The 26692-nt window shown below is 34.0% G+C and overlaps 2 protein-coding genes, 1 non-coding gene and 1 pseudogene across 4 annotated transcripts; 1 reads left to right on the forward strand and 3 right to left on the reverse strand.

Annotated features, from left to right (window-relative positions):
• Positions 1-4531: 4531 nt before the first annotated feature.
• PSAG (photosystem I subunit G) lies at positions 4532-5402 on the reverse strand. The gene has a single exon (XM_085750470.1). The coding sequence runs from the start codon at positions 5388-5390 to the stop codon at positions 4749-4751; it is 642 nt and encodes a 213-aa protein (XP_085606596.1). The 5' UTR covers positions 5391-5402; the 3' UTR covers positions 4532-4748.
• Positions 5403-7035: 1633 nt separating this feature from the next.
• Positions 7036-12712, reverse strand: LOC146935287 (Transducin/WD40 repeat-like superfamily protein). Of its 2 annotated transcripts, none has more exons than XM_085750471.1 (10): positions 12680-12712; positions 11668-11830; positions 11342-11509; positions 10325-10411; positions 9771-9905; positions 9477-9587; positions 8403-8494; positions 8201-8306; positions 7909-7995; positions 7036-7792 (listed from the first exon to the last, which is right to left on the reverse strand). In XM_085750471.1, exons 2-10 carry the CDS (start codon positions 11812-11814, stop codon positions 7379-7381), a joined length of 1347 nt encoding a protein of 448 aa, XP_085606597.1. In that variant the 5' UTR covers positions 11815-11830; positions 12680-12712; the 3' UTR covers positions 7036-7378. The 2 variants fall into 2 exon arrangements, with proteins under 2 accessions (XP_085606597.1, XP_085606598.1); XM_085750472.1 differs by having other exon boundaries at positions 12491-12712.
• Positions 12713-16342: 3630 nt separating this feature from the next.
• On the forward strand, positions 16343-24742 carry LOC146935288 (uncharacterized; annotated as a pseudogene).
• Positions 17597-17703, reverse strand: LOC146935289 (small nucleolar RNA R71). The gene has a single exon (XR_015033671.1). It is a non-coding gene; the product is annotated as a small nucleolar RNA R71 (small nucleolar RNA).
• Positions 24743-26692: the final 1950 nt, after the last annotated feature.

The following is a 26692-nucleotide window of genomic DNA, read 5'->3' on the forward strand; positions in this document are numbered from 1 at the left end:
TGGTAAACTCCAAATCCACTTCCAGCAAATAATTGGCATGGTCTATTGATTGGACAAACAATCAAGCCGTTACTGATTATATACCATTAGGGGAACATCTCCAAATTAGCTTATCATCAATATCATGGCCAATATTTATACTGTGAATGTAATCTTGATAGAAAGGATGGAGTTGAGTATACAAAATGTTGAAGTTCAAAACTTCATTCTCAACAATATCACAAAGACGGAGATTGGTAACATTGAGTGCAAAGATAAGTATCATCAATACATTTGCCATACCATATAGAAACACGACCTCTACCAACCTTACAGATGAAACTCGTCCCAAGGATCTTCTCCTCTTTAGCTATAGCACGCCAGGTACAAGAATCCCCTTGTTTAAAGGGAGTGTGCACAATATGACTATCAACACAAGTATTTATTTGTCAGCGTTTGATCCCAAAGATTTCGCGCTTGATGTAAAATATCTCAAATATGTTTGCCAAGTAATGATGGGAGCCCTCTCAAAAAAAAAAAAAAAAAGTAATGATGGGACATAAATATAACTCAAAGAAAATGAAAATAAAACGAACAAGAAAACAAACTCATCTGGTGTTGAGATTCATTTTTAAAGCTTGACAAAAGAAATATTCATTTTAATTTAAGACTATATTTTTTACAGTGTAAAAATTATTGTTGATTTTTTTTTTTTTTTTACTTAAAAATTATTGTGGGTTAATAAAGTTTTAATTCATTTTAAGAGTACTGATTTAGTAAAATATACATTTTTTTTTCTTTTTTTAAACCATCTGGAATACTAAATTTTATTTTTAGGGGAATGACCCCTAGTAATCTAGAGTTTGTTAGAGAGGTAACATTAGGACTCAAACTCATTTCTTCTAAATGATTTATTCTTCAGTGGAGCTCATTAACCACTTCAAGCTAATTACTTGGTTAATAAGCTCTTCATTCTTAACCGTCCTAATAATTCATCTTGTTTTACATCCAATGTCAACATTGAAAAATTTAACCATTTTAATAGTTCATTGTGTTATTTGACAACAATATTTGACACTTAACAAGTTGGCTCTAGTTTTTTTTTTTCTCAATATGTTATCTCTTCCATTTTCTTCGTTGATGAGGTGATTTTGCGTCAATTTTTTCCCCAAAATCACATCATCTTCACCTTTTTCTCTTTATTTTAATCTAAATAAGGGGTTTTTACTTTGATCTAGTTTTTTTTCATGATTTTTTCGTCAGTGTGCGGCGTTTTGTTGTTCGTCGTCGCGGCGTTGTTTGATTGTCCATCTTTTCGCGGTGTTCTTTTGATTTCTATTGAAAGGCCGATTTCAGTCAATTATATAATCAAACAATGATTTGGACGTCAACATTGTAGATCTGAACGCACAAGGTCGGATACTTAGATTATATTCTATTATTTGTGAGCCTTTTGTTGTTGTATGTTATTAACTTGAGTGTTGCTAGCTTGTTCGCGAATTGATACTTTGTGTTTTTTGTGATGTTGAATATGTGGTTATATTTAATGCAATATTTTTTTTTTGTTACCTCTTGTATATTTAATGCAATATATCAATTTAAATGAATGAATATCATTTTATTTTTTATTTATTAAAAAGAATCCAAATTTAACCGGTGTTTTCAAAATTTCCAACGAAAATATCCCAAAAATGCTCTTTAGTGTTGTAGTTAATTTTTGGCCTTCTATTGTATCATTTTTGTTATCTGTTGATTAAAAATGTAAATGAAATGTACCAGAAAAATATGTGATAAAGAGTATGTTTATCCTAAACATTTTTCGATTTACATTCACTACAATTACAAAATACTGGTCAAAAGAAAAACAAACTAAAAAGACAACAAAAATGGAGTACATGCTTATGCAAACAATAGAGCTGGACATTGACCACATAAAACAAAAAACATAGTAGCAGATTTTTGGTATCCTATGTTGCTCTCCTATAAAAGGGAGGAAGGTCTTCTTCTTTTGTAAAAAAACCACTACATACATTGTTTCACCATCTTTCTCTTTGCTCTCTTTCATTTTTGCTTACTTGTTTGCTACTATTTTCTTTTTACTATTTTATTTGGTTCTGATCTGAATGTTCTAGATCTCTTATTTCTTTTTACTTGTTATCTCGTATTTGCTTACATTTTATTATATTTTTAGGACTTCTGTTTTATTCCAAATTTCATTGGTCAAATGTAAGTTTAAATTTGCTTGATTTTGCTCCTTTGTGTTGCTTGATTTGTCTAGAATAACATATTCTTTATTTTTCTGTTGCTTGATTTGGCTGGTCCCTTCACCGTTATGGATTATATTGTAGTTTGAGATTGCAAACGGTTTAGGTGGAAGTAAAACCCCGCAAGAAAAAAAAAATTATTCTAAATATTCTTTACTTGTTGTATGTTGATACAACCTCTGTTGAGAAAGTGGTATTTACAAATATATTCTTAAGTTACCACGGCAATGCTGCCTTTTAATTACTTGTTGGTCTTGGTCTAGTTATATCTAAGAACAACGCATAATTTAAAGCTAGTATTGTTTAGGTGATTTTTCTTATGAATATATTTTGTGAATCTTGTTTTCTCGCCGAAGGTTATATAAATCTGCAACAAAATTGAACTTTCATACACGCGATAGTTTATCATTGATTAGAATGAACTATAATACATGAAATAAGTTATCGCTAATGAGATTGAACTATCCTACACGAGATAAGTTGTCGCTGAAAAGATTGAACATTTAAATGTTGTCATCGATTTACGATTTCAAAATAATTTTCTTACATATAAAAATTGCTATCATTTTAAACAATATTTTTTTCAAAAATAGTAGGCCAAAACACAAGGAATTGTTTATATATGATTTTTATATTTAAATATTGATGTTAATTATTTTCTTCTTTTGTAGCCTTATTAATTATGTTGTTATCTTTTTTTAAGACAATATATTGCATAATGCATAAATTCTTGTATAATATCATGTGTGAATTATTTGAATAATCTCCACACCGTGTGAATTATTTAAAAATAAATTCTTGTAGAAACATTGAAATTTTGTTCTTGTTCTTGAAAATCCAATAAAGCTAAGTTTTCTATTTCTTGCTTTCCTTTCATTCTATTTTTGCTCATCACGGAAATGAGTGAATAGTTCTCCAATCTTTTGTCTTGGAATTGTGGAAAGTAGTCCAATGATAATTTTTCAATGATTCCATCTCTTTTTTTCTTTTCTATTATGGAACTTTTTTTTTTTGACAATAATTTTCTATTATGGAACTTCAAACTAATCTAATTCAATTTTCTTGTGCTCAAGAAATATTTTAGGCATCAACCGATAAACCGCAAGGTGTAGTTCGGTGCTGGAACTATAAGATTGAACAACAGTTTTGAAACTTGAAAATGGTCTAAAACGTCTTGAGGTGATATAGGGTAATTGAACGGAATGAATTTTAGTAATATAACAACCATGAAAATAGGAGGCTATATTGGTTTAAAATACACTTTTATACCTTCAAAATAGGAAATCAGTCACCTTAGTTTACCTCACCTTTAGATTTTGATTTCCATAACAATATGGAGAATTGGGATTTGATTTTCTATTATTGTGATGAAATCCTTAATTCCAAGGTGTTTCTTTTATTGCTTATTTTCTAAAAACAAAATCATAAAACCTTCAAATATCAAATACATTTTATATTCAACAAGTCTCTATAAGATCAATACTTTTATTTTATGATAAAACAACGCATTTGTGAGGTTATCAAGTTTTTTGCGCCGTTGCCGAAAAATTGTTGATATTAAATTATTTTTCTATCCCATTTAGACTAGAATTTTCTTTTTAATTTTCTGTCTATTAAGTTGGATAAGAAGAACTTGAAGTATCTAAAATTTGATAAACCATAGCCCGTGATAGATAGTTTCTCCATCGACAAAGAAGAAAACAAGTGAAAGTTGTGAATATGGATGAAAATCGTGCGAAGAATCAACTTTTCTCAAATCCGATGTGTTTGTTGTCGAGTTTATGTCCCAGTCTCTTTGTTGTCGAGTTCCCGGTCTCTATAGCATGGAAGGATCGATTGAGCATCACACTCGTCACGGTCGCTAACTATTTCATTGAAGCCTTGTGATTTTAGCAACACAGGGTGGTGATTTTTCAACCAATGACTACATTGCTCAATTGTCAAGCAATACACCTTTTCCCTATAATGTCTCTATTTAACCATTGCAACTTTCCAAATATATTTTAGAAATTTCTCTCACACTAAGCATATGTACATAGATCACATAACCCGATTAACCCAATATTTAAATATACTCTAATACTACTCAACAATTTTTTTGGCAGATTAAGATATCTATAGTTCACAACGGCAAATATTAATCTCTTAAAATAACCGAGTTCATTTAAGGGTTTACATATCCCGATGTGTGTTTTTTCATACACACCGAACATAAATCAAACTAAATTTATTTTATTATATATAACATAAAAGAAATAAGCAAAAAAAATGGACAAAATTACACAGAATTTAATATAGAAAAAAGATTCATTTTCCATTGATCATAGAAGTTTTCATCCAAATCAAATTACAGTTCCAATAACTAATAAAATTAGCATATTCAATCCAAGGTAGTGAAACTTGTTGGATCTCTCCCATACAAATAAACTATACATCATCACATTACATAAGGATAAATTAAAGTGAAATTAAAACAACATAAAGGAAACAAACAATAACAAAATATCAACCAAAGAAACTTGGATCATAACCATTGCTAGAAGTAGCCAAGATATAGTAAGCAACAATATGACCTAAAGAACCCCAAGCCAAAACATCAACAAGGTTAAAACCAACAGGATCATTGGATTTAAGCAAGCTAACATATTCCTTAGCACGTTTGTCACCAGCTTCAAAGTGTGTCACACCATTTTGCTCAGGTAAGCCTTGTTTGGCTACATTTTCTCTTTGGAAGTTGAAAAACACAAACCTTCCTAAAAACAATGAAAGACCAGTGCTTAAGCTTATCACAAGTGAAGGGTTAAGTTCAGCTTTGACAACAACACTTGAAAATCTCTTTTTGCTTGGTGTGAATGTGTTGACTTTTGTTGACCTTGTGAGAGGGTTGAAACCTTGGAAGGACAAGCTTGATGGCTTGAGATTGTGAGTTTTGTGTTTTTGAATGGTGGTTGTTAATGCATGAGTTGATATCATGGATGAGGCTGAAGCTGCCATTTTTATTTTTTTTTTGGTTTGAAGAAAGATTACTATGATGAGTGACTTATGGAAGAGTAGGTAGGTATATGAAATAGGATCATATTCATATAGTATGAAAAGATGTGGTGGAAAAGAAAGATAAGGTGGTTTGTGATTATGATTGTGAACCATGGGATAAAGATTTTGGCTAGTGACTTGGCTTGTTTCTAATGGTTTGTTTTGGATTACAGATATTTTTACCTTTTCACTTTGTGGTGTTTAATTGTTGATATGAATTTGGACGTAGAATATCTTGTTCTAATGTTATATGTTAACAAATATGTGACTAAACCCATGGCTTAATAAATTTGGATTTGCTTTTGATTTATGAGAACTTTAAGTAATTTTATGATTTCTTTTATTGGCAAATGAAAAATAATAATAATAATAACAACAACAACAATAATAAATAAGTTTGTAATAGTTGTTTACAGAAAGGAAAATGTTGCTTGGACATCCAAATGTCATTTTATACTTATATATTTGGACGAGAAATGATATTTTGACAACCATTTTTTGACAACTTTCAGACAACTTTCTCTCTCTTACTCACATGATGTTGTTATCCTCTCTCTTCCTTTTTCTATCTCCATAGTTTTTGACCAATAAGAAGTGAGAAAAACAAGGTTGTCAACAAAATTGTCATCAAATAGATGTCAAAATATCATTACTCTATTTGGACACACTGTTTGAAAAAAGGTAGAAAGATAAAAAAAAAAAAAAAAAAACAATGTTATTTGAACAACCATTTCTCGTGACAACCTTTTGGACAACTAAATTATACAAAGAAATTTAGGTAGTGACACAAAAATTAAAGCAATAGAGAGAAAGTAAAAGGATAATGTGAGTGTGAGAAAGAAAGTTATCACAAAAGTTGTCAAAAGGTGGTTGTTCAAATATCATTTCTCAAAACAAAAATTAAATGACGTGTATTTTTAAAATAATTAAATTATATTTACTTTTGTATGAGTATGTTCAAATAACATGTTTAAATATCAAAGGAATTTTTTTAGAGATAGAAGAAAGGGAAATGATAAATGTTGTTATACTATAGGTAAGTCAAGTCATCGAGAGAAATGAAGAGCATGAAGGATGTTAAATGATAGTTAGTGGATGTTTAAATATCACCACGGTTAAAGTTTTTTTTTTGAAAGAATCACCACGGTTAAAGTTAAACGGGGGAGTTTCTAAAATAAAGTTAGATTAAAACTGATTTTAACTTTCAAATTAGTAAGATTTTTTGTTAATATCATCAAATATTATCATGGATATTTGATGATAAGTTCGTTATCAAAAAATATTTTGTTGATAAGTTTATGGACCAACCTTGCCACATCAGAAACAATAAGAGTCACTACACTCAACAAATTCAAGTTATGACATAAACATCAGACAACTCACAATAGAAATTCAGCAAATCAAACAAATTCAAGTTATGACATAAACATCAGACAACTCACAATAGAAATTCAGCAAATCAACCACAATTTTCAATTTTTATCGACTACCAAAGTCCAAAATTGTTACTACAATTATAGTACTAGAATACACTTTATTTTCAACTTTTTGTACAACTCATTTTCAAAGTGTAAGACATACATTTCTAACTGTTAGAAGGAACAAAATTAGGTATCTGTTACTATTTTTCTTTAGAATTTTTTTTTTTTAATGTATGTCTTAGGGTAAAATAAAGTTTAAGACATACATTAACCACTTTTTGTTTTGCTTTGAATGATTCCCTGCCTTTGATCCACTCAAACATTAACAAGACAATCAATGAGCTAATAAGACCAATAGATTACATTATTTATATGTTCTTGACAAAATGAGTTTCCAAGATAGAAATAACTGCATTACATAGTGATGATGATACTCAACATCTCAAGATAGTCACACAACTTTCCAACTCTGTTTGCACCATCAACTTCTAGCCTACTTACTATACCTCGTTTCCCACACACACACACTGATATAAACACACCCTAATACAACTACAAATTGAGGACATTTGCAGGACACTCGATTTATACATACATCAACCTACCCCTAAAGGATATGTAAAGCAGGTTGTTCAAATGCACTGACTGTCATGTCACTTATCTCTCTTCTTGAACATGCAATTAAATCATTGAATCAAGGTATGAGTAATTATGGCGCAGGCCATATTCGAGAAGGCTACCATAAGTACGATCCCAAACCCCAATGAAAAGGGATTCGGTATCTGGACTGAAAGATATGCCTGATATCTCACCAAAGAAATCAATTTCTTGTTCTTTCTCATACCCACTTTTCACGTCATATACATGCACAAAATCTGCAGGCTCTGCTATAGCCATATACTTGCCATCGGAAGAATGCCGGATTGAACGGATGGCTCCGAGATTTCCCTTCAACACTGCCACTGACTTGGATAAATTCCGCATGTCCCAAATCCGACAGGTTTTGTCCTGGTTTCCAGTAGCAAAGGTTACCCCATCGGGATTCCATGATGATGCGAATGAATAATCTAAGTGCCCAGATAATGGAGCAATAGTCTGCAAAATAAAAATAAAAAAAATCAGATTAGGACGATTTTCAATCATATACTCTTCAGATGCAAATAATTGAAGAAGTGATTGATTATTTGACCGAAAAGGGCGTAGAGTACTACCTTTCCATTTTGAGAGTCAACCAACATACTTTCAGGATTGTCTCCAACAATCAGAAGTAGCTTACCATCTGGACTGAGAGAAGTATGCTGCAGCATAGCATAAAAAGGCAAAGATAAGAATATAAATAGAAAGCAAAGGAGTCACAGTGGGGTGGGAATAGATAACGAGGATTGTCAATCGACTGATCCATACAGTACAGCCTAAGTGTAAGCAATGTTTCCTAATGCTAAAATTGTTCATTTAAGAGGGGATAGGGAATTAAAACATGAGAACATAATCCAAGAGACTCACATTCACTGGCCAGGGAAAACGGAAATGCTTTGAAAGTTGAAATTTCTCCATATCAAAGTTTCTGATTCCACAATCATTATTTGATGCTGTGAAATGAACTGCACCACTACAAACCAGGAAAGGTGTGTTAAATCAATAATCACGGTACCAATATCCATTATTAAAAATATCAAAATAATTAAAGAGAAGGAAAACTAAATACCTAGGTGAGTCATAAATCTCAATGGCATTGGTGATAGCATTATCATCATAAGTAGTCCTTGAGCAAAAGCTGACACCAGGTCGATCTAGGTGCTGCATTTCAGTAACAAAGAAAGTAATGGAAGTATATCAGCGGATGGTTCTAAAACATAAAACAAATCCTATGGGGGACACATGTATAGCATCTGCAAATATAACTATAAAAAAACAGGTAGAGTCTAATGGGAATGATGAACCAAAATATGCATATGCAGAACTGCAAATGCCTAATTAGCTGAACCATAGATAACATGAATGAAAAAGATAATTCAAGCATTCCTTGAGAAGTAGCTAAAAACTAAGGCTCGAATTGAAGGAGAAAGTTGTAGCAACGCTCTAGGACTCCACCAATTATTAAAGCAATGCTCATTAAATAGTTCCATGTGGTCTATACAATTTCAAAAAACTTAAAATTGTGAGATATTTAGGAAGCAACAAATGAGAAAATTCAGCAAATCTTCCCAGAACATAAATCTTATTTATAAACTACAATTAGTACAATGATGAACCAAGCACCACAGCAAACAAAGTGAAGTGGGGGTGGCAATGGAGGATGGGACGACGAAAATAAACCTCAACGCCACATCATCATCCAATTTCGATGCTATATGAGGCTGTTAATATCATGTGGCATGGCAATATGGACATCTATTAGCTAAGTCATCATTTTTGTAAAAGAGGCTGGCGGTAGGGAGCAAATGCAGAGACTTAGGACTTTACAGGGATCACAAACAAAAGATTTTGACGTTGATTAAAGGGAAAACCAGTATCTTTACATAGATGAAAAAGATATGTTAGCCTTTTACAATATTACCTGAAAAAGTTACTCATTACCACATGTAAGTCACATGTCTGCATGTACATGTTGCATATGCAAGCAGTGCTTTGCATTCATTACATTATGTTCAAATGTTTCGCGGATGTACATGATTACAAGTTATACTTAATGCTCTGTCCACAACAGATTTAAAAAAATGCTCTATCCACAAAACAAAGTAGAGATTATCTCAAAACAAAAACAAAATAACATTTTTACCTTGCAAATAAGTTCACCCTGAAATCCTCCAGCAACCAGAAGATTATCTTTTACTGCAAGTGTGCTAACTTGAGTGTGTGTGAACCCCTCCAATAGACTTCCAGGATGTTTCTGACAATAAAAATTGATAACATGTAAGATCACGATGATGATTGATCATTTTTTTTCTTAAAATTTATGCAATGAACATTTAAATATCAATCCATCATTTAGACCTCGTGCTACGTGATGGTGGTGGTGCAACATGATTTAAAGGGCTATGCAAGTAAAAGCATTAGGTAAAGGGTTATTCACCTCTGATGGTGCAACGTGTCCAGAAACATTGAGTACTTCAGAACTTGTGCAGGTCAAAGAAGACCAGTGTGTCACTGAGAACTGTGACATAAGGTATACATCATGCTTTGATGTAGCCCAAACCAAATTCCTCAACTGCATAAGCATAAAAAAAACAAAAAAGAGGGAATATCAGTCAAGCAAGCAAGATCGTATCTCTTCAAAGCCTATGACATGCCAGGTACTACTCAAGATTCACATCCTATGAACAGACTGCACAATTTTGACATAATATATAAATCGCATATTTCAGCTGTGAAGACCTCACAGTTCTCGCTAACAATTTCAGTTACATAGCACCTGTTGATTTGAAGCCGCAATCAAGTATTTTACTGTCCACAAGATAAATTTTTCTGACAGTAATAAGCTGATTTAACTTCTAACTTTATTTGTGTAAAAAAACAAAACTTCTAACTTTTATATAGAACAGTTAAACAGAGCCATTGTGCAGTTAAATGTCCTAGTGCATCCTTAATCCATTATAGAAACCAGAGTAGATACAGGCTACAGCTTACCTGAAAATGAAGAATTGTTGATTTTGCTGATCTTGAATTTCTCCTAAACTCATAAAATGAGTATCCTTTGTCCGTGCTTTTACAATCCTGTTTGATATAGATAATAATAAACAGGTAAGCATAGGTTATGTTTATATCATAGTCATCTGGTTCACAATTCTTTTCAGTGTGTGGTATGGGTTCGGGTATGTGGTACGCAACCCTCAAAGTATTTAGTGGCGGAGCTTTGTAGGTATATTTGAGGGGGCCAAATATGTAAATAATAAATAAATACTATTGCACTGAATCTACTAAATTAGCTTGCTAGTAGAGTAATTAACATTCCACCAAAAAAAGACGTATTGACTATGTATACCCCAATGGCGGATCTTGGTTATGACAGGGGTTCCATGACCACCCCTATGTCATAGCGATTATATTTTTATTTATATATTTTGCATACAGATAATACTAAGTATATCTCCTGGCGTAGTGGTTAAGGATTGGTTTGCAACTAAGGGGCTCTGAGTTCGAGTCTGATTGAAACGATTTTTAGCATTTTCTTAGGAAAAAATGTCGCAATCAAGGCTTGAACTCGGTCATTACAGTAGATAAGAAAAACATAGAGGTGAGTAAACTAAATTAGAGGAGTGTAGAACAAAGCTCCGGTGTACGGCGAGGTGCAATACACTTGTGGGCCAGTGATATCTCACTTTTTAAAGCAAGGAGCACTTTCCAATGCAAGTGTAGTAGTTAAATGTCAGTTTCTTTAACTTGTTTTTATTTCACTGATATTATTATGCTCAATTAAAACAGATGGTTTTGCCTCTCTGGTACGCAGATTCCTTTCATGAAATTGGGCGAACCAATCTGCAAAAGTGCCGCGAGCCAGCACTCGCTAACCGGTCCACGGTTCTCTATGAATTGTGGTGAATTATGTAACGATGGTTTATTTATATCGTCATAAGTTATGACCAATGACATGATTAAAGAAGTTTTTCTCTGAAATATCAAAAAAAAAAGGCATCAAATTGTTACCTTCCCTGACCTGTCCCCTGAATGGGGGATATTTTCATAATTCTTGTATTGATCGAGCCTAGTTTGCCGATACCTTTCTCTGGTGATGCTAAGGCTATCCCAAGGAATCCCCTGGATGTCTTGTCCTCTTCTTGCTTGAGCAGCTGTAGTGTCTACAGCTTTACTACTCTGCCACCATAACTACAATATTACTCATAGGAAGATAAATTTAACTATTTACATTTGCTTGATGAATTATTTACTTAGAAGGAGGATAAAACACCATGTACATCATATTCTTAACAGAGTAAAAATTGTAAAAACATAAGAAGCAGCATCTTACGAACCGAGTAATCATATTCATCTACATCAGACTCGGCATCGCCCCCCTCTCTATTAATAGATTCACCATCAATATCAATTTCATCCTCTACATCCTCCATTTCATATTCATCCGCAAAATATTCAGCATCACCACCTTGGCGATGAGACATTTTCACCAATTAGAACCTATCATATCAAAAGATGAAAAGAAATAGAAAATCAGAGGCATGTAATATTCCACTGTCTGCAACAATAATCGAGTCCAATAGTTTTGTGTGTGTTTGTGTCATTATTCATATACACATACATATACATATATAACACAAGTACGATGAAACAACCCTAACAACCAATAATATCCGGATAAGTTTTTAACCAACAGGATCGCTGCATTAAGCAATGATGAAAATCCAAGCAAGATAAACATCATACAATATTATAATCTAACATGTTTCAGTAATTGCAAAACCAAAATAATAAATTCATGATTGGCGAGTTAAATCTCCCCTTTGAAAATAAAATATGGAAATTGAAAATAATTACTTAATACAACTGAGATATTAGGGTTTTAACAAAATATCTTCCAAATTAACACAAATGAAATCAATTGCATCTAAAAAAAAATTAAAATTATACAATTTTGTCAAATGAATTTCAATTTTATAACCTAAATTACAGCCCATAATTTAGGATTCAAACAGAATATCCTCAAAATTAACACAAATGAAATCAATTGCATCTAAATTAAAATTAAAAATTAAAATCAATCAATTCTATCAAATTCAACTAGAATTTCAATTTCATAACCTAAATACAACCCAGAAATCAGGGTTCCAAAAGAATAACCTGTAGAATTATAATTTCTCAAATTCATGTAAAATTTGGCCTTAATTTCATGATATTTTCACAAAAATGATCAAGTTGTAATAATTTGATAATAATTTATAGATCTGGAAAATAGAGAAGAAAACGAAAAGAAAAAAAAAAGAAAATAAAATGAATAAAGAGAGTGGAAAATTGGGATATGATGCGAACCTTTGTTTTGTCGGAAAGGAGCTTCTTCGATCTATTCTCAGAAATTAACACATCAATATAAATATCATCATTATTACTGTTTTTTAATTATTATTTTATTTTATTTTCGGTAAAAAAATAACAAAAATAACAATTTCTTTTCTCCCATCTTTCAAAAGAAAAAAACAATTTCTTTTCTCCCTACAAAAAATAACAATTTTTTATCCTCTAAAATACAATTTTCTTTTCTGGAAAATATAATTAATTATTAAACTAAATAAGTAATCACCAACAAAAAAAAAAAACTAAATAAGTAATACAAACACCTAATAACATCATCATTACATAACAAAATGGATAAAGTACATTTGGACTAATTTTAACTCTTTTGTTCTCTTACCTTAAATTAATTGAATTATACCACACAAAGCATTGCAAACTATATTAACTAAAATTCCAGAGTGGCCCTTATATCCTCGTTTATTCCATTTAGGCTAAGCTTCATTTACTCCATTTAGGGTTTGGATGCAAGACATGTGGCAAAAAAAATTCTAACGATTGAGATTTTAAATTAAAAAACAATAAAAGGTTGTTGTGATATGAGAGAAGAAAGGAACATGATTTTGTTTGTTATTATTATGTATTTTTATTAAACAAATATTTGTTTTTTAATTTAAAATCTCAACCGTTAGAAATTTTTTTGCCACATGTCTTGCATCCAAATCCTAAATGGAGTAAATGGAGTTTAACCTAAATGGAGCATACCCAAACTCTTATAATTATCTAGCTTTTTCATATGTGGTGATATAACTCAACTATTCACTAAATGCTTGTCAAAAAAAAAAACTATTCACTAAATAGATTTTTTAGTGAGTTATTTTAATTACTTTTATAGAATGTTAGATATAGTTGTTTTTGAGGTTTAAACTCCGCTAAGAAATACATTAATATCATAAAGGTAAATGCATAGAAAGTTGAAAATAAGTTTGTTTGATTGATCGAATGTGCTAATTACAATGTATGAACAAAATATTTATAGTGTGTAATTCAATTAACCTAACGGCGTGGCCGATAATGCTTAACCTCCATTGGGTAATTTTCGCGAGTGTTGTGTGATAACTCCCTCATTATTGGGATCATGGTGCCCAGTTTCGGCTTCAGTCTCCTTCCCTCGGCATGATAGGTTGAAAATGTTCTTTTGTGCGCATCCCCACTAGTGATCGTGTCTCCTCTCACATTCTTCAAGCAATTATTGACGTTGAGAGCACGGATCGTGGGTTTGTAGCGTCATTGTCCAGTCCCATAATGCTTTGACTTAGTTCTAAGCCTTTGGCAACCCACCATCTTAGTTAATAGCCTTGAGAAAGAATCGGTTCCCTCGCTCAGTTGCTCCAACATTACCTATCCTCCACTTAGATGTGGAGCCCTATCGCCTAATTGTTTAATCTCTATTTGTCGCGAATAGGATAATTATTTTTACGTGTAAACAAATGTGCCTTGCATTGTATCAACGATTAACTCCTGAGAAATGAGATGATGTAGCGCAAATAATGTGGTTACACGTGAATAGTGTCATCATTGTGTCGTAAAGTAAGAGATTAGTCATTAAAACCCTATTTGGCTTACGATTGGTCACACATTATTTCTTATTGCTGACTCCACTTAATCCAACGGTAACCTCAATCTTTTCAACTAATCAAGTGGTTTATCTTCCATATCATAAGATCATCGTTTCTTTAATTATTCTAAAACCAAGACTCTCTTTCTCATTTTTTTTCTTACTTGTTACCCGAAGAATCTTGATTTTGTCAGTCCATACTCTCTTTCCATAGCATCTTCGTCTTCAAGTCATAGTTCTTTAGGGACAAACTGTGTGGTGCTTACGTCTAGTTTGTGACAACATTACTCTTTGCTTGTCTACCAGTGTTGTGTTGGCGAAACCCTTCTTCGGTAAATCTTTCCTTCCTCTTTCTTACAACTATTTTAGCATCAAGAATGCACCCAAAGATTTTAATTTTACCCTTGCCTGAATTAAGACTTCAGCGCATGTCTTACTCGAGTTGTAGCTTCCAAAGGTGAGGTGTGGAAATAGTGGGGGGTTCTCATTCAGGTTTTTGAAGTTGTCAAAAGGGGAGATGTGTTAATGTTGATATGTTGTTGTGTATGTGTATGCTTGTATGATATGTAATGTTTGTCTGGTTCTTTTGCTTGTATGCTAAGTTTTAGGAGGAGCTGAGTTAACAACATCAACATTTGGTTTATATTGGCTTACAAGTAATTACTTAGTATGTAAAAGCACCTTAGTTAATCAATATCTCAAAATCGTCTACAATTGTGTTGATCCTTGGGTTTCAAGTTTTCTCAAGATTTTATGATTTAATGTCTTTTGATTCGATTCAAAGTTATGTTGAGAAACCTTGGATTCGATTCATTTGATATCTCAAGTGTCCTGATCGCAAGTTTTGTGTCTTTTGATTCAATTCAAATTTGTGTTGAGCAACAATTGATTCGATTAATTTCCTGTATCGGGTGTCCTGATCATAAGTTTTGATTCATTTATTGTGGGGGTTGTTTCTCAAAGATTCAAGGTTCGAGGGGATCGAAGTAGAGGCGTAAAAAAGAATACTTCTCAGAATAGAAGATCGAAGGATTGCATGCAAGCTTGAGGTTCGAAGATCTTGTGGATTGTCTGATTTCAAGAGAGCTTGAAGACTGTATTCGTTTTGTGATTTCTTACTATAAAAGATTAGAAATCGAAGGAATCTTTGTAGTCATACACTTGTAAAGATTTTCAACAACATAGTGGAAGTCCATAAAAGAGGCGTTTTCTTCTACGAAGAGTGGATATTACCTTAGTGGGGACGAGAAAGGGGAACCACTATAAATCTCAGTGTTCTTTTTTCCCTTACTCTTTAAATTTCTGCAAATTAATTTGAGGTATATGATTATGGTGAATTAGGTTAATTGCTGCATGCTTTGTGAATGAATAAATTCTTAAACCTATTTTCAAGAGCTTATTGATTCAATCACCTTCATAGTATAGATTAACTTGATGCTTAATTCATCACCTATATCAAAGTTGTATAATTACTTATATTAGTGATTTTTTTCTTAAGTGTAGGTTTGTGATGAGTCATTAATTAGTAGTTTTTATATAATATTTGGTTTTGTTTTATTTAGATTTAACTTTATTTTATTTAAATATTATTTCCTTTTATAACTATTTTACTTCAATTGCATATTATTATATTTCAGGAACGAATATTTGATAGATTGAGTCTTGGAGCAAAAGAAAGAGGATTAGGAGATGATTCAGGTGAAAAATACGAAGATTTAAGACGAAAATATCATCTCCCCAAGTCAGAAGCTTGGCACGGCCAGTGCCACCAACTGGCACGGCCGTGCCACCTCCCAGAGCCTCTTTTGCTTCTTTTGCTTCATGTACAAGCTGCCTGTTTTGACCTAAAAGCCCGTGGTTTCTTGTGGAACATTCTACTGAATAGTTGCTTAGGTTTTAAGTCGACATAAGACTATAAATAGAGTAGCTAGCTATCACAACAAATGCATCTTTTGTTCTTGGAATTCAATAAGTGACAATTGTCTTTCTTAATAAAAGTTCTTTCTTTATTTCTTTACTTTCTTGTTATTTTATTTATGCTTTTTCTATTCTGCTCCATGTCTACGATGAACATGAGTGAGTAGACTTATTTTGTCTTGGGATTGTTGGATAAGTCTAATGACATAATCCTAATCAAACCAAGCCCATAAACCTTAATTTTATGTAACCCTAATTTCCAATCTAAATTCACTGTTTTAACATGAACTAACCATTATCAAACTGTAGAAGCGAAAGTGAAGGGTTTGATAATTGTTAATTCATCATCTCAATTATCAATTCATAAAATGAAAGTGAATTTATACAAGGATTGCGAAACATGAAAATAGTCTAGCAAACCTTGAGACACATAAAGTTTCGAGCTTCAAGGATTCCAAAGGCAATCAACCATGAAAATAGGTGTGGTTGCTAGAGGAACACACTCACTAAGACCGAAAGGAGATGTGATAGGCCAAAGAGAAACTTGTCTTTAGAAATTAGGTCTAACATAAAGTTATAAGTTTAAAGGTTTGGTTTGTGAAGGGTTTGTCACCATGATGGACCAATAATCCCAAGGCTCTCTTTTATTATTATATTTTCTTGCAATCGTTTAAAAAGCCCAACTTTGCAATTTAATCTCTTCTAATCATGAACTAAAGTTAATTGAATTGAACAACTCCCTGTCGGAACGATACTCTTTTTATTACTACATCGGTAGAACCGTGCACTTGCGGTTTTATCCCATCTAGTTTTTGGCGCCCTTGCCGGGGAGTTAACTAATTTGATTAGCTTTTTCTTAATGATTAGAATTTTTCTTTTTCTTTTTCTCTTTTATTTCTACTTCTTTCTTTCTTTCTTTTACCGTTAACTTCTTGGGTTCTCAATTTTTTATGCGAAAAACTAGAAGTCTTGTTGAATTCGTTCCCGAGATCGAAAGGTTTTTACATAAGAGAAAAAGAGACGCACGAAATAATACCGCTATGGCTGAACGCACTCTCAAAGAGTATGCAACACCATCTACGGATGAGCCACAAGATATTATTGTGTACCCGACGGTTGAGTGTAACAACTTTGAAATCAAGCATGCCCTACTTAACTTGGTGCAACAAAATCAGTTTTCTGGATCGCCCGCTGAGGATCCAAATCTACACATCTCTATTTTTCTAAGAATCAGCGGAACCTTGAAAGAAAATCAAGAAGCCGTAAGACTTCATCTTTTTCCCTTTTCCTTAAGGGATAAAGCTAGCGCTTGGTTCCATTCTCTAGAAGTTGGTTCCATCACTTCATGGGATCAAATGAGGCAAGCATTCCTTGCCCGGTTCTTTCCCCCCTCTAAAACAGCTAAACTAAGAAACCAAATCACACGGTTCAATCAAAAAGATGGGGAGTCTCTTTATCATGCGTGGGAGCGTTTCAAAGAAATGCTTATACTTTGTCCCCACCATGGTTTAGAGAAGTGGCTCATAGTCCACATTTTTTATAATGGCTTATCATATACCACTAAGATGATTGTTGATGCAGCTGTAGGCGGAGCTTTAAGGAACAAGAATTATACAGCAGCATATGCTTTGATTGAAGACATGGCTTAAAATCACTACAAATGGACCGATGAGAGGGCCATCACCAATTCTTCACCCTCTAAAAAAGAGGCAGGTATGTACGAAGTCTCTAACTATGATCATCTTGCTGCTGAGATTGATGCACTAACCCAAAAAATTGAAAAACTAAATGTTAGTGCTATCACATCTGCGCCTGTATCTCCTCCTTGTGAAATTTGTGGTATATTTAGTCATATTGGTGTTGATTGCCAACTAGATAGTGCTACTAATGGTGTTGAGCAAATGAACTATGTTCAATACAACCAATGAATGAGGCAAAACCAAAACTTTTATAAAAATCCTCAAAATTCCTATGGACAAGTAGCACCACCTGGCTATGCAATCAACCAGAGAGTCGTTCAGAAATCAAATTTGAAAATTTTAATGGAAAACTATGTCATGAACCAATCTAAACAGCTTTAAGAGCTCAAAACCCAAACCGGCTTTCTGAATGATTCTCTTTCCAAACTCAATACCAAAGTAGATTCTATTGCTACCCACACTAAAATGCTTGAGACCCAAATCTCCCAAGTGGCCCAACAATTGGCGACCTCTTCTCAAACACCGGGAGTCTTTCCTGGTCAAACCGAAGCCAACCCCAAAGCCCATGTTAATGTTATTTCTTTTGGGGGTAGTAAGTTAGGAGAGACCATTGTTAAGGCTAGAAACATTGAGGGAGAGAGTGTTAAGCTTTTATGTGAGAAAACTGTGATAGAAACTGATAGACTTTTAGCAAGTGTACTAAAAATGCATCGAAGTAATAAAATTTATAAGATTCGTATCCACAGAGACTGTTTCAACTTCTACTCGGTAGTAACGTTATTATTAAGGATGTATGTAAAATGGGGGGTGCACTGAGGCAATAGATTTGGTTTGCAAATGTAAATAAAATGGTTAAGGAAAAATTGGTTTAAGAAATAATATGGAGAGATGACTAGGTCAATCAATTCATCTGTTCATCACTCATTTTAGCAACCTGTTTCTTAATTTTACGAATAATATTCAGTTCAAGACAAATTAACAAAATAGCTTAGGTCAATCCCTTGATCCTAAGCCCTCTTTTATAATTATAATTCCCTAATCCCTTAGGTGAACCTATAATCATCAAAGGTTTTAAGTCCGTTAATTCAATTATCACAACCTAACAACGCTCCATCCCTAGATTGTCCGTTAGATTGAACAGTATAAATATGTCAGAGTTACACGCTAGTGTCAGTAGTCATATAAACTCTAGAATCAATTATATTGGGTCAGAATCATAAAAGCATTAAGAACAATTTATACTAAATAAACTAGAATAACATTCATAACAATTAAGATTTACAGGTTACATAAACATGAGCTATAACATAATCATCTCTTGACCTAATCACAAAGGATCTAGCTATTCATGGCTAAAGCATAAATAACTAATATGAAAGAAGGATTCATTACATGAAATTGGTTACCGGATGTGAGTTTTGATGGTCTCCAACCTTCTATCCATGGTTCTTGCTCCAAAAGTCTGTTTCTTTCCCCAAAATTTCGCTCCTTCACCCTCGTGTGCAGCTGGGCTTTTATGTAAATAATGCTGTGACTTTTTACATCGCAGTACGATGGAAAGCGTCGTAGTACGATGGTTCAGTGACTTTTTACATCGTAGTACGATGGAAAGCGTCGTAGTACGATGGCTCAGTGACTTTTTACATCGCAGTACGATGGAAAGCGTCGTAATATGATGGCTCATTGACTTTTTACATCGTAGTACGATTGAAAGCATCGTAGTACGATTTTTCCAGTACCAAAATGACTCCAAAACATCCAAAATCGTAGTATGATGCCCAGAAATCGTAGTACGATGTCTCCTTTGCTTGTACATGTGAAATACACCTTCTGTAGCTCAAAAACTCATGCATAATCACCTGAACTCTACTAAAATTACATAGAAATCAATAACAAAATATGCTATATGACCTAGTGTCATCACAACCCCAAACTTACATCGTTACTTGTCCTCAAGAAACTTACTTTAAAATGAAAATTAACAGTAAAATAGCACTTACTCATCAATGGTAAATCAAAAGTTCATCTTCTAGTTAGCATTAGTGGACTAACTTGCTTGCCAAAACCTTCACTCCACAACTTCACGCAACATCATTGAAAAGGTTCACACAGTCGACATACTAATCACTATATTACCAAAACTTGAAAAGCTTCTAAACATCAATCAAAGTTACGTTGCCATACACACATTTAAGGACTTTTCGGGTGTAACGGGGCTAAGGTTAAAGGTGAGACAATTTGGGAAATAGGCTTAAACATGACAATTTGGAGTTAAGCATTTCCTACTTACTCTGACAATGATCACCCACAACTTGACATTATATGCACTAATCTGAGAGTTAGAAAACACCACAGAGATTTCAGATCACTAAATTTACAAGATATGTCTCAGTTTATTTCACAATTTTTTTTTTGAGTTGATATCTATATTTTTGTGTATCAACTAGGGCTGGAAATGAGTCGAGCCGAGTCGAACTTGTCTGAGCTCGATTCGACTCGATAAGGATTGGTTCGGCTCGAAACTCGACTCGAGTTCGATACGAACCTTTTGTTAAGCTCGAGTTCGGCTCGTTTAAAGTTCACGAACAGCTCGGCTCGACTCGTTAGGTTCACTTCGTCAAATCAAATAATAACTACAATGCCCATTTTTAGTTTGAGCTTTCAATTTTTTAAAAATGTAAATATTAAAATAGCACAAATTATAATACATAAATTTGTGCCGAATACAAAAACAAAAAATTATTTACTTTGTACTCAAAGGTAAAATAGCGCTTTACAGGTAAAGTACCACACGCTACTGTTGAATGTTAGTATAATGAAGTTCCGTCTTTTTTATATAGGTAAGCTCAGCTCTATTATTTTAAACCCACCGATGTGGGACTATTTTAACTTCTGGGAAAGCATATTGACAATGCTTAACTTTCAATGTGGAACTTTTTCTCACCATTTTTTATTATTAAAAGAGACTACTCTTATTTTGTTATTGTTAGTTGTTGGGCATGTTTCTTTTTTATGTTGGTGTGTAATTTATTATTTAATATACACACATATATTATCGAGCCAGCTCATGAACCAATCGAGTCGAACTACATATAGCTCAAGTTCGGCTCACTTATTTAACGAGCTTTATTTTCAGCTCAAGTTCAGCTCATTTGGTTCATGAACCAAGTTCAACGAGTGAATTGTCGAGTCGAATTCCGAACTATATTCGAGTTGGTTTGGTTTATTGCCAGCCCTAGTATCAACTTGTTGAAACATTTTTTTTTCTTTATAAATTTTTTTTTTTTTTTGAATTGAGACAATGTGATCTATTTACTCATGTTCTCTATATCCCTCACCCCAAACTTAAAATGTTGCTATCCCATGAGCAACCCCAAACTTAGACTTTTTACAACCACATCACAAATGCCTAACTCCAAAAATTGGGTTAAAATCCTAATGTCTCTAGGCTTAAAATGTGGTTTGTCACCGAAACAACAGGGTCTAACCTACTGGCTCAAAGTTGGCTTAAAAATGGGAAAAATTCAATGCAACAGGTAGGCTTCAAAGGCTCAAGGTACAAGCACTTTGCCTTAGTGTGTAAGCAACGTAACCCATTGACATAAAGAAAATTCGCAAGTCTCAGAAATAGTATTAGCATGGATCACTCATATTTTGTGAAAATTGAAAAACAAAGATTTGGCTTTGAAACTTACTAGCTGAGGTTTATGGAAGTTGTCAAAATTCACACTGCCGTACACTTCAACAAAGGAACCTCATGCAAGCTCTACCTCCTTGAACTTTTGATAAACCATTGAAGAACACATGCTACTAGACTGGTAAAATTCAAGAAAAAAGCAAATTCATTAATAATAAACAAGTGCAGATGCAATTACAAAACATAGGGGAATACAGAATTCATAACACTAGCAGCAGTCACACACATATTTTTTTTTTTTTGAAAAGAAATACCAGCCAAATAAACGAAAGTAGAAAATATTATGGGTTGCCTCCCATCAAGCGCTTTCTTTTACGTCATTGAGCTTGACGCCTCAACCACTGTTAGGGTGGCAAATATGAAAGAAAGAATATATCACCCTTCTTCTTTCTCTTGTTTGGTAGGAATTTCATGAACTTCATATAAAGCAACAGATTCTCCCATGAGCTCACAGTGAATCCTTTGGAAATCAAGCTCTCCCACCTTAAAGAAGGGTATGGATTCAGTTGCACATGAGTGAGTTCCTCAGATCCCATTTGCTGAGACTTCAGGTAGAGACCAACACTCATCACTTGTGGACTGTCGTCCACTACAGTACCCTGATGGTCAGTCTCCATCTCAACCCACTTTTGCTGAGACTCATATGCTTTCTCAACAAGATCACTACACTGAACTTCAAATTTCTCAAATGAATCTTGATTTAATCCCAAGAAATCATCTAAAATATTTTGAAGCTGAGTGTTGTAATCCATGTTGATATGCTCTTTCAGCCCTTCCCATTTTGTACCCTGAAGATTCGCCTCATGAGCACATCTCGCATTTAATCTTGAGATTTGATTGTCCCGTTGTTCTATCTTCCAAGAAAGCAAATGATTTTCATACTCCAACGTAACAATCTCCTCTGTGTCATAAAGGCGTAACCTGTCTACTAACCTGTCTATCATAGCTGCAAAACTCGGATAAACTTTTTAGCAGCAGAGTTCAATAATGTAAACATGAAGAGCATAAATCAGAACATATTTTTTTTTCAATTTTTTTTTTACTATATACACAAAAAATGAAAATGACAGAAATCCTAAACAATAACGAAATTTCCAAGCTGAAATGATTCAACAGTCCCCGGCAACGGCGCCAAAAACTTGATAGACTTTTATCAAGTGTACTAAAAATGCATCGAAGTAATAAAATTTATAAGATTCGTATCCACAGAGACTGTTTCAACTTCTACTCGGTAGTAACATTATTATTAAGGATGTATGTAAAATGGGGGGGTGCACTGAGGCAATAGATTTGGTTTGCAAATGTAAATAAAATGGTTAAGGAAAAATTGGTTTAAGAAATAATATGGAGAGATGACTAGGTCAATCAACTCATCTGTTCATCACTCATTTTAGCAACCTGTTTCTTAATTTTACGAATAATATTCAGTTCAAGACAAATTAACAAAATAGCTTAGGTCAATCCCTTGATCCTAAGCCCTCTTTTATAATTATAATTCCCTAATCCCTTAGGTGAACCTATAATCATCAAAGGTTTTAAGTCCGTTAATTCAATTATCACAACCTAACAACGCTCCATCCCTAGATTGTCCGTTAGATTGAACAGTATAAATATGTCAGAGTTACACGCTAGTGTCAGTAGTCATATAAACTCTAGAATCAATTATATTGGGTCAGAATCATAAAAGCATTAAGAACAATTTATACTGAATAAACTAGAATAACATTCATAACAATTAAGATTTACAGGTTACATAAACATGAGCTAGAACATAATCATCTCTTGACCTAATCACAAAGGATCTAGCTATTCATGGCTAAAGCATAAATAACTAATATGAAAGAAGGATTCATTACATGAAATTGGTTACCGGATGTGAGTTTTGATGGTCTCCAACCTTCTATCCATGGTTCTTGCTCCAAAAGTCTGTTTCTTTCCCCAAAATTTCGCTCCTTCACCCTCGTGTGCAGCTGGGCTTTTATGTAAATAATGCTGTGACTTTTTACATCGCAGTACGATGGAAAGCGTCGTAGTACGATGGTTCAGTGACTTTTTACATCGTAGTACGATGGAAAGCGTCGTAGTACGATGGCTCAGTGACTTTTTACATCGCAGTACGATGGAAAGCGTCGTAATATGATGGCTCATTGACTTTTTACATCGTAGTACGATTGAAAGCATCGTAGTACGATTTTTCCAGTACCAAAATGACTCCAAAACATCCAAAATCGTAGTATGATGCCCAGAAATCGTAGTACGATGTCTCCTTTGCTTGTACATGTGAAATACACCTTCTGTAGCTCAAAAACTCATGCATAATCACCTGAACTCTACTAAAATTACATAGAAATCAATAACAAAATATGCTATATGACCTAGTGTCATCATAAACTAAGAACCCGCTTGATAAGACCAAAGCTTCTTCCCCATTAAAACTTGCCAAGCTTAACTTGGAGGCTCAATTTAATAAATTTGTCAACATACTTAGGAACATTTGAATTAAAATTCCTTTTGCGGAAGCTTTGTCTCGGATGCCTCTATATGCTAAGTTTTTAAAGGAAATTTTTTCAAAGAAAAAGACTATAGAGCATAATGAGACAATAGCTTTGACTAGGGAAAGTAGTGAAATCATTCAGAAGGCTCCTCCAAAGCTTAGAGATCCAGGTAGTTTTGTCATCCCTTGTATGATTGGGAGTGAGACCTTTGACAAAGCCTTGTGTGACTTAGGAGCTAGTGTTAGCTTGTTGCCTTTGTCCCTCTTTAAGAGGATATGGATAAGAGAATTGAAACCTACCAAGTTGGTCTCGAAGTTAGCTGATCGTTCTATTATAAAACTAGTCGGATTTGTTGAGGACATACCTGTTAAGATAGAAGGGATATACATCCTGGCTGATTTTGTAGTAGTTGACATTGAAGAGGACGATTACGTCCTTATAATCCTAGGAAGACCCTTCCTCGCTACTGCGGGAGCTATTATTGATGTTAAAAAGGGTAGGATTATTTTTCAAGTGAGTGATAAAATGGTGGGATTTGAGTTGGAAAATGTTATGAAAGGTCCCGCTCTTTATTCTTGTTGCATGATTAAGGATCACGATGTGAAAGAACGTTTCATAGCGTCATCTACACAATATGATCTCTTTGATCCTTTCTAAGGACACTTTCTAACCGTCAAGCTAATGACTCTAAAAGAGCGCTTCATGGGAGGCAACCCACGCATTTATCTGCTTTTATTTTGTTTGTTTTTGGTTGTTTTAAGTTGTTTTGTAGGTAATTGTCCAAGTATGATTCAAGAAATATGAAATTTTTTGAAGCCCCTATGTCCAGAACCTTGGCACGGCCCGTGCTCCCACTGGCACGGCCGTGCCTGATCATGCCAAACCAAAGAGCCAAAACACCAGAAGGTTGGCACGACCCATGCCCCCAGTTGGCACGGCCGTGTGCGATTCCTGGCCCCTAATACACATCAAAATTTTCCTTTTCTTCCTTCATTTTCCAACACAAACATCTCTCTACATTCAAACTTCTCTCTAAAACCTCCATAACCAACAACCTTCATATCTCCATCAAATCTTCACCAAATCACACAATTTCTTCACCCAATCAATTCCAAACATCATTCTAAACAAAACCCACCAATCAAAAACAACTTTCATCCACCCAAACCAAAAATCACCAAATTCGTAACCCTCATTACCTAACCCAAAAACCACAAATTCTTCACCAATCTCCACAACTAAACTCATAAACCTTACTTTAACCTTAACACCATAACTAAACCAACATTTTCCACCAAATATCTTTCCAAACCCTAACCTTCACCAAAACCACACAAAGTCAAAACAAGGTCAAGGTAAATGGCTTCAAAGAGAAGTGGAAAGGAAGTAGCAAGATCTTCAGGAGGACCTCAGGCAAAGAAGAAAGCACCAGCAAAGTATCATGGCATCCTCTTCAAGATAACAAGCAAAAGGATAGGTATAAAGCTCTTATCTCTAAACCTTTACATCCTTGCAGGCTAAATGGGCCCAAGATATCTCTTCTAGAGATCGGATGCCACCACCAGCATTCCCGCAACCTTTATGTGAGGCAGCTGAGCTTTACCGTCAGAGTCCTCATGCAAGGATGAATGCTTATGAGAGGTTTGCTAGCCCGCATGACATGGAAAACTACTTTGCGGAGGAGAGACAGAGAGGAGTTCATAGAGAGGAACGCATCAGAGCTGAATATTATCAGATTCAGGGAGAGCAGCAGGCTAGTGATAGGGCACATCCTCAGTATTATCTGTTCCCACCTACAGGACAAGGAGGGTCATCAGGAGCACAACAGTGATTTGGGCACCTTGTCTATCCCAGATATTACTATTTTTATCACTTTCAGTTTTTGCTTATGTTATTTGTTTCTGTTATTTTCTTTGGTATGAACTTTTGTATGGAGTCAACTTGAGAAGTGTCTGGTTTGTAATTTAATGATTCCCCTATTTTTTTATGCATCTGAACTTGTTTATTATTAATGAATTTACTTTTCTTGAAATTTATCATTTCAGTAACAAAGACTTCATCAACGGTCTGTCAAAAGTTCAAAGGAGGTAGTGCTTGCATGATTCTATAAGAGAAGTGTACGGCAGGAAAGATGCTTAGGTAGCCACAACTTCCAGAAACCTCAGCTTGTAAGGTTATGACCTAAATTTATTTTTCAATTTTTACAAATACGAGTGTTTTCATGTAGGTTCTATTTCTGAGATTTGCGATTTTCTTTGTAATTGATTGGTCATATATTGTACACACTAAGGCAAATTGCTTGTACCTTGAGCCTTTGTAGCCCACCTTTGTTTATATTGAATTATCCTTTGTTTAAACCAAGTTGAGCCATTAGGATTTAGACCCCTTGTTTCGGTGACTAACCACATTACAAGTCTAGAGACCTTAGAAATGTACCCAAAATTTTGTTGGAGTTAGGCATGTTTATGTGTGCTATATTTGAAAAGTTCAAGTTTGGGTTGCTTTTGGAACTTGCAACATTCTAAGTTTGGGGTAGGAGTACTAGAGAAAGAAAAAGATCATTGCTGAAAAAAGAGAATAAGCATGATAAAAATAAGCTGAATTGTC

Source organism: Medicago sativa, chromosome 3, assembly GCF_051527215.1.
Source record: "Medicago sativa cultivar Bolivia chromosome 3, Bolivia_mono, whole genome shotgun sequence".
Lineage (NCBI taxonomy): Eukaryota > Viridiplantae > Streptophyta > Magnoliopsida > Fabales > Fabaceae > Medicago > Medicago sativa.